Raw genomic sequence first — 9,143 nt, forward strand, 5'->3', positions numbered from 1 at the left:
GTTGTTGGTGGCAGTTAGGTAATTTCACCTAATAACTTTTTATTTTTTGCCTGTTATGTAATTTCTTATTTTAATATACGTTTCAATATTATATGTTAATTTATTAAAAAGTTCCCGTTATACAAATAAAATAATAAATAAATAATAATTATCTTTATAAATATATATTATATATGTTCATATGATATGAGAGAGAGCACTATTTTTCTGGGCTCTAAAAAGAAAAAAAAAAGCTCAGTAAGCTAAATAAATCTCTACCACAGAAGAATCTAGAACCAGACAGAGAGAGACAGAGAGAGAGAGCGATAAAGAGAGAGAGAGAGATGAAGGAGATGCAGGCAATAGAGACGTCGCAGGGGACGACGAGAAGAGGAAAATGGAGATTAGGGAAAGGGTTCAAGCTCAGCTTGGTCGTGTTGAAGAAGAGACTAAGCGTCTTGCTTTGATCCGTGAGGTAAATTTTTTTTTTCTTTCCTACTTTTCATCAAAAAAAATTGTTTTTATTTTTTATTTTGGAGAATTGTGCTTCAATTTTGGTTTTTTTATTTTTTTATTTTATTTTTTGAATGGGAGGCTAAATTGAACATTTGGGGGTTTTTATATTTGTGGATTTAATTCATGTTTTTAAGGGGAAATTGTAGGACCCCAAGTGTTGTAATTTTCAAGATCTGACAATTGCATTCAAGTTACAATTTTAAGTATATTTTTTCCTTTGGTTTTTGTGTGGTTTGTGCCGTAGGTAGATAAAAATTTTGGGGCTTTTGGTGTTTGGATTTTGGATCTTTAAGTGATCAATAGCAAGAAAACGTGGTTTCACTTAGGTTCTAGGGTTTTTCAATTTCTTGGTCACAGGAAAAAGAGTGAAAGTTTCCAGATTTGTAGCTGAGTGGAACCCCCTTTGCTATAAATAGGCTATGTGGATTAAGTTTTATGTGAAAAGAACCATTTGTTTCTTTTGGGTTTATGTTTATATTCATCAATCTGGACTAAGTCTTTGGTTTTAGTGTTTTTTGCCCAATTTATGGGATACAAAACAGTGAAAGTTTGTACATTTTGTAACACAGATTGTAAAACCCACTTTACCTGATAGAGATTAGCTCTGTGGATCAAAAGCTTCTGAGTGATGTTATATTGATGACTAAGGTGATCAGTGGTTAAATTGCATTTCAGGAACTTGAAGGTTTAGCTGATCCCATGAGGAAAGAAGTTGCTTTGGTTAGGAAGAAGATTGATTCTGTCAACAAGGAATTAAAGCCATTGGGCCATACAGTTCAGAAAAAGGTAAAACCAAAACAATAATCAAAATCCTATTGACCTGTATTCAGAGTATGCCTGTTTGGTTGAGGATTAAGATGCTAAGCTGGTTTATTTACACAACTTGCAGGAACGAGAGTACAAAGAAGCTCTTGAAGCATTCAACGATAAGAATAGGGAGAAGGTGCAGCTTATCACCAAGCTAATGGAGGTTAGTCAACAAATGCTCGAATCTCTTTTCTGTCAAATACATATATTTTGGGTCGAGTTTGAAATGATTGGAGTTAACTGATCTACTTGTTGTTGTTCTGCTTTTCTCTGGTTTATGGTTCTGTGTTGTCGGTTATTTTTTCACATTACCCCCTACTTGTGTGGATAAAGATATTAAGCTAATTACTGTCCCGTAACTCTGTTCTGAGACATGCATCAAACACTGATAGTTTTAGGCATACATATTAGTCATCTTGCAGATTCAGTGTTTAATCCTTAGGTTTTGATGTTGAGTTCTTCGACCGGTTAAAGCTATGTGTGAGTCTTCTCCTTAGTTTGCGGAGTCCATTCCTCCAAACTCTATCTAAGTTAACACATTGGTTGTTCTTGCCGTTTTCCAACATATCCTGTCTGTGAACCGAAACATATTCATCAAGCCACTCACATGTCAAGAGCAAAGCTCAAAATGACACAACTCTGCAAAAAGGCCTGCTAGGTCCAAGGCCCAACACAACCCTGAAGCCCACAATGATTCAACGGCTATCTGCAGATCAAGACAAAAAGAAAGGATTTGCAGAGAGTACTAGTACGGCAGTAACGACACAGAATCGGTTTGCCTCACTTGAATCATATGATGACAATGAAGCCACGTAACATCATTGTGCCAGAGCAGCAATCATTGGAAAACATTAGACTTTAGGTTAAAACTCTTGTAACCAATATAAAAGCAAAGCATAGAGTGTAATGCCGATTTCAAGGATTGAATAACAAAGAAACAATCTTTCATATATTCTCTCTACTTATTTCTTTCATGGTATCAGAGCCATGGACGGAACCATGGAACCTTATTTTTCCTTTTCTCTTCACATTTCAAATTGTGTTACTATAAAACTCACCGAACAAAATTACATCATTTGGAAGTCTCAGTTTGAATCATTTATGCGCACTCAAGCCCTTCTTGGCTTTGTCAATGGAGCTGTCAAACCACCTGCTGAGAAGATTCCTATTCGCAACAACAATACTGGCAGAACCGAAGACATACTCAACCCAGATTTTGAAAGCTGGTCCAGATCTGATCAAGTAGTTAAGGCATGGCTGCTTGGCTCCATGACTGAGAACGTTCTACGACTGGTGGTCGGCTCTGCAACTGCTCAAGAGGTATGGGAAACCTTAATCTCTCACTTTAACCGGACATCATCCTCTAGACTATTTGAGTTACAAAGACTTCTGCAAAATGCTGATAAACTAGATAAAAGCGTGTCAGACTACCTTAGAGGAATCAAGGATATTTGTGATCAACTAGCTTCTATAGGAGACCCGGTTAGTGAAAAGATGAAGATATTTGCAGCTTTAAGAGGCTTAGGTCGTGAGTATGAGCCGATTATCACTGTTATTGAGGACTCAATGGATCGATTGCCTGCACCTACCTACGACAATGTGATATCTCGTCTTACCGGATATGATGATAGACTCCAAGGTTACTCTGTCTCCGCTGATGTCTCACCACACTTGGCTTTCAACACTATGAGATCGTCTAACTACTCAAACAGAGGACGTGGAAACAGAGGTAGAGGACGAGGTAGTTACTCCACCAGAGGTCGTGGCTTTCACCAATAATTTTCATCCTCCACAAGCTCACCTCGACCTGTCAGCACAAGTGAGAAGCCGGTTTGTCAAATCTGTGGGAAAAGATGACACAATGCTTTTGAGTGTTGGTACAGGTTCGACGAAGAATATCAACAACCAGCTCAACCTGCAATCAATGCAGCAGCTTTCTCTGCTCTCCACATTACTTATGTTACGGAGGACAACAGTTGGTATCCAGATTCTGCTGCAACGGCTCACATCACCAGCTCCGCTCAACGTTTTCAACAAACTCAGCCATATCATGGGACTGACATGGTAATGGCAAGTGATGGAAATTTCCTTCCAATCACCCATGTTGGTTTCGCCAATCTTGCCACAACGTCAGGTAACATTCCTCTCAAAGACGTGCTGGTTTGTCCTGAAATAGCAAAGAATCTACTGTCTGTTTCAAAGTTAACTAAAGATTATCCATGTGTTGTCACTAAGGACAAAGCAACGCACAAACTCCTGACAAAGGGAAGGGAAAATAACGGTCTTTATAAGTTGGATGATCTGAAGTACCAGATGCTATACTCTACAAGACAGATCAAGACAAGTGATGAGGTGTGGCATCAAAGACTAGGACATCCAAATCAACAAGTGCTTCAATTTCTCTCTACAAATAAGGCAATTCAAGTAAATAAAAGTACCAGCAATGTATGTGAATCATGTCAGCTTGGGAAGAGTTCAATATTGCCATTTAGTTCTACTTTTCTTGCTTCAAGACCTCTAGAAAGAGTGCATTGTGATCTATGGGGTCCTTCTCCTGTTTCTTCTGTTCAAGGATTCAGATTTTATGCAGTTTTTATTGACAATTTTTCCAGATATTGTTGGCTTTATCCTTTAAAGAAGAAGTCTGATTTCTGTTATACTTTCATCAAGTACCAGCTCCTTGTTGAAAATTTGCTGCAAACAAAAATTGGAACATTTCAATCAGATGGGGGAGGCGAATTTATAAGTAACAGATTTCTTACTCATCTGCAAAATGCTGGTATTCAACATTTCATGTCATGCCCTCACACACCGCAACAGAACGGGATATCAGAGAGGAAGCATAGACAGCTAACAGAAATGGCACTCACCTTAATGTTTCAAAGTGCTACTCCACAAAGTTTTTGGGTGGAAGCTTTCTTCACATCAAATTTCCTCTGTAATCTGTTACCCACAAGTGCTCTCAAAGATCACAAAAGTCCTCATGAAGCTCTCTTTGGTAAAACTCTCGAATACTCTGCTCTAAGAACCTTCAGATGTGCTTGCTTTTCCACTCTAAGAGCATATACTCAAAACAAGTTTGATCCAAGATCCCTTAAGTGTGTTATCCTAGTCTATACAGAGAAATACAAAGGATACAGATGCTTATATCCTCCAACTGGGAGAGTTTATCTCAGTCGTCATGTTATCTTTGATGAAGCATGTTTTCCCTTCGCCAGCACATACAGTTATCTTCAACAGTCATCACCTACACCCTTGTATGGTGCATGGTTAGAAAATTTTCAGATATCTCTGAAACGTGTAAACATTCCGAGACTGTTACTCAACTACCAGCCTCTGCAATTCCACTCACTACAGCGGCTGCTACTACTGATGCCATCAGTCCTACTCCATCAACTACATTGCCTGAATTGCCACTTGAGGTTGCTGATGGGAGTACTGAGTGTACGACAAGCATTGACCTTGTTCCTATTGGCAACAACTCCCAATCATCGACCTCAAATGTGCAGACTTCAGACACCAACGATGATCTCAGTGACAATGTCAATCTCCATGCTCCTGCAGAAGCTCCAACTCATCCAATGACCACACGATCAAAGTCAGGCATCTCAAAACCGAATCCTCGATATGCACTTCTCACTCACAAGGTATCATATCCTAAACCTGAAACAGTAACAACTGCTTTAAAAGATCCAAACTGGACAGCAGCAATGAATGAAGAAATGGATAACTGTAAAGAAGCAAACACCTTCTCTCTGACTCCTCCAACACCCGATATGCATGTCTTAGGGTCCAAATGGGTCTTCAGAGTCAATCTAAATGCAGATGGTTCACTAGATAAGTTCAAAGCCAAACTAGTTGCTCAAGGATTCAAGCAAGAAGAGGGCATTGATTATCTAGAGACATACAATCCAGTGGTTAGAACAACAACAATTAGAGCTGTTCTTCACTTTGCAGCCATCATGAACTGGGAAATTAAGCAAATGGATGTAAACAATGCATTCCTCCATGGAGATCTTACCGAAACAGTATATATGAAACAACCAGCTGGATTTATCAACAAGGATTTTCCTGATCATGTGTGTCTCTTACATAAATCCCTTTACGGTCTCAAACAGTCCTCAAGGGCTTGGTTCGACAAGTTTAGTAACTTTTACTAGACTTTGGCTTCACTTGCAGTCTAAGGGATCCCTCCTTGTTTGTCTGTTTCAAAGGTAAAGACATCATTATGTTGCTGCTTTATGTTGATGATATGGCAATTACAGGAAATTCATCAGCATTACTCTCAAACCTGCTTGATGAGCTAAGCAAGCAGTTCAGAATGAAGGATCTTGGAAAACTCTATTATTTTCTTGGCATTCAAATTCAGTATCATGAGAACGGTCTGTTTTTATCTCAACAAAAATATGCTGAAGACCTCATTGCGACAACAGCTATGTCATTTTGTTCCCCTGTTGCCACTCCTCTTCCTCAGCAACTCAAGAAAACACCACAGCAACATGTTGAATTCTCTGATCCTAGATACTTTAGAAGCTTGGCAAGTCGTCTGCAGTATCTCACATTAACAAGACCTGATCTGCAATTTGCTGTTAACTATGTCTGTCAAAAGATGCATGTTCCATCTGTTTCAGACTTCAATCTTCTCAAGCGAATTCTCAGGTATATCAAAGGCACTACAACCACTGGGATTTCGTTTGATAGAAATACAAATTCCAAGCTGCACGTATACAACAATAGTGATTACGCCGGTTGTAAATCCACTAGTCGCTCCACTGGTGGCTTTTGTACTTTTCTTGGAAGCAATATGATATCCTGGTCTTCGAAGAAACAAGACACAGTCTCCAAGAGCTCCACTGAAGCTGAGTACAGAGCCATGTCTGAAGCAGCCTCTGAGACTACTTGGCTGGTAAACTTACTCCAAGATCTAGGTGTTTCTCTTCCCTCAACACCAGAGCTTTACTGTGACAATCTTTCAGCAGTATACCTCACAGCAAATCCAGCCTTTCACGCTCGCACAAAACACTTCGCCACGCACTACCACTACGTTCGTGAGCAAGTAGCTTTTGGTAAGTTGATTTTTAATCACATCCCTGCTGATCTACAACTTGCAGACATATTCACTAAGTCTCTTCCTCAACGGCCATTTGAAATCCTCAGAACCAAACTTGGCGTAGGTGTTCCACCCACTCCAAGTTTGCGGGGGAGTGTCAAAAGCAAAGCTCAAAACGACACAACTCTGCAAAAAGGTCTGTTAGGTCCAAGGCCCAACATAACCCTGAAGCCCACAATGATTCAACGGCTACCTGCAGATCAAGACAAAAAGAAAGGATTTGCAGAGAGTACTAGTACGGCAGTAACGCCACAGAATCGGTTTGCCTCACTTGAATCATATGATGACAATGAAGCCACGTAACATCATTGTGCCAGAGCATCAATCATTGGAAGACTCTAAACTCTAGGTTAAAACTTTTGTAACCAATATAAAAGTAAAGCATAGAGTGCAATGTCAATTTCAAGGATTGAATAACAAAGAAACAATTTTTCATATATTCTCTCTTCTTATTTCTTTTATCACACTCTATTCGGTGTCGATTATATTGACTTTGATATGTGTTCTTGACTTAACGGATTATTCAATTTTTGAATGATGCGCAGTTGGTGGGAGAAAGCGAAAAGATGAGAATGAAGAAGCTGGAAGAGCTAAGCAAGAACATAGATTCCATACACTGACTTTGAATCCAAGAGAGAAGCAAAACTTCTTGGAACACAGATCATTCTCTGAGTGTTTTAACTCTACGTTTAGGTTTGGGGGGTGGTGGTGAATGTAATTTATATTTTTATTATCGTCGTGTGTTATATTACTACTACACTACTATCATTATCTTTGTTAGGGGCTCTTGGAGATTTATAAGGGTAATGTTTTTTTAGGAAGTAACTTCGAAAAATACTCTCATCAAGACAGGTTTGTAACTAAACACTTCTTTTTCTTCTTCTTCTTTTCTCTGAACACTTTTTCTCTTTATTATCCTTTTTGTGGATTGGTTTTACTTTTTATATATTTGAGTCTAATATTCTTACATTTGTAGCACAAAATGTACAAAATATTAGTAGTGTGTTAAAAAGTGGAAATTTCTTTATATCATGTGCATTGAGAGGAAAGTAGAAAGATTAAGAGAATAATAATTGTGTAATTAAAAAATGATTAGATTACTGTAAATGTGCGATCGATCGGTACGTTAAGTTAAAAAAAACGATGGCATCACGCGGATCATACGTGATCTATGTTGTCCTTTCCCCGATTTGGTTTTATTCCCAAATGACCGTTGGAGAAAAATGATTGTTTCACAAAACAAACGTACAAATTCAATAGTATAATATCAATATAATAAATCAAAGTATGATTATAAACCAGGCGTTTTATTTGTTTTTATTTGATTTCATTATTTTAATGGGGGGTACATCAATGAGACATTAATGATCAATGATGATGTGGCTATTACAATGGGAGACATAGATAATAACATCATAAAAGATGAAAACAAATAAGAATAAATCATTAATTTTCTGCAGCCTTTTATTTCATTTGATTAGTTTCTCCAATGATTTTATTCATGTGGCATAAAAATTCCAAATATGTATCCCATGTTTTATTAAATTGATATTATTATCTGCTTACAAGTCACACCATACTGAATATATAACTTATAAACACAATTTTCTAATCGTTTAGCTGAAAAAGAGATCCTAATAAACAATTTAAGAGTTTTTTTCAAAATAACTAAACAAGTGTAAAAGGTCTCATTGTGAGGTATGCAGCATCACTCACTCACCATAGAATTATCATCTTCCAGTCTTCCACCACATTTTTTTCTAAGAATACAATAATATTTATAATATAACCCACGTGGTAGGGAGATCTAAAATCTTACTTTACATTTTCAATCTACAAATAGTTATGGTCTGGACTGGGCCGAGCTAAACTCTTAACCCAATACGTTTATTGTTCTTGATTTAGGCCAATAGTTCTAATGATATCGTTCGATACCTCTTAGACAAAATAATTTGTTAACCATAATAAAGCAATTGCAGTAAGATGGAGAAATTGACCAAAATGACATATCAGAAGACAATGTCAAATGAACTTATTGAGAGAGATAAAAATGTCTTACATGAAAAGGAGAACAACTGATGAAAATGGGAGGTGCATTATTCTCTCTACTTAATTTCGATACTTTAGAGATTACATTTTATTGATAGGAAAACCAAACCGCTGCTTCAATTCTCAAACTATAGGCAACACTTACCACCAACCTTTACCAATCAACCAAATCCAATCACAAATGACTCCTGCAAACATCCCTCCAGATATACAAAGCACCAACATGTTTCCTAGTGCATTTTGCTCCGGTGCCTAAACCAATTTCATAATTTTATAAAGTATTATCATCATTACCATCTTAAAAAAAAAAAAAAAAAAAAAGAAAAAAAGAGAGAGAGAGGGGGAAATGGAATTATACCAAGTGACCCTCTGTGGCTGATGTTAGGATACAAACAGTCAAATATCCATTGCTTAATCCCAAAACTGACGTCAAGAAAATCATCCAGACTTGGTTTCCATATGTGGCTGTGAAATAGAAAGCTGGAACCAACCAGAAACGTCCGAATGTTGTTATCATGAGACCTTTTTCCGACTCCATCTTCAACTTCTTGACCAAAGGAACGTATCTCCCAACCAAATGCGAGACGTTGAACACTGCTATCAACATTAGCGGATACCTGTTCCAAGCCGTTTTTCTTAGTTAATTATCTATTTTTCCAAAAAAAAAAAAAAAAAAAACCTT

The 9,143-nt window shown here is 37.6% G+C and overlaps 2 protein-coding genes across 4 annotated transcripts in view; one reads left to right on the top strand and one right to left on the bottom strand.

Annotated features, from left to right (window-relative positions):
* On the top strand, positions 189 to 7,309 carry LOC104764695. Of its 3 annotated transcripts, none has more exons than XM_010488279.1 (4): positions 189 to 454; positions 1,171 to 1,281; positions 1,385 to 1,465; positions 1,902 to 2,252. In XM_010488279.1, exons 1-4 carry the CDS (start codon positions 377 to 379, stop codon positions 1,932 to 1,934), a joined length of 303 nt encoding a protein of 100 aa, XP_010486581.1. In that variant the 5' UTR covers positions 189 to 376; the 3' UTR covers positions 1,935 to 2,252. The 3 variants fall into 3 exon arrangements, with proteins under 3 accessions (XP_010486581.1, XP_010486579.1, XP_010486580.1); XM_010488278.2 differs by lacking the exon at positions 1,902 to 2,252 and adding an exon at positions 6,958 to 7,309 and having other exon boundaries at positions 190 to 454; XM_010488277.1 differs by having other exon boundaries at positions 1,385 to 2,252.
* The window catches only part of LOC104767400 (equilibrative nucleotide transporter 2-like), a 2,808-nt gene continuing 2,069 nt past the window's right edge, over positions 8,405 to 9,143 (bottom strand). The window contains exons 8-9 of the mRNA XM_019240797.1: positions 8,820 to 9,102; positions 8,405 to 8,713 (exon numbers count right to left, since the gene is read on the bottom strand). Of these exons, the coding sequence (XP_019096342.1) occupies positions 8,603 to 8,713; positions 8,820 to 9,102 (394 nt within the window). The 3' untranslated portion in view covers positions 8,405 to 8,602. The remainder of the gene's footprint in view (positions 8,714 to 8,819; positions 9,103 to 9,143) is intronic.

The sequence above is a fragment of the Camelina sativa genome, chromosome 19, assembly GCF_000633955.1.
Source record: "Camelina sativa cultivar DH55 chromosome 19, Cs, whole genome shotgun sequence".
Classification (NCBI taxonomy): Eukaryota; Viridiplantae; Streptophyta; class Magnoliopsida; order Brassicales; family Brassicaceae; genus Camelina; species Camelina sativa.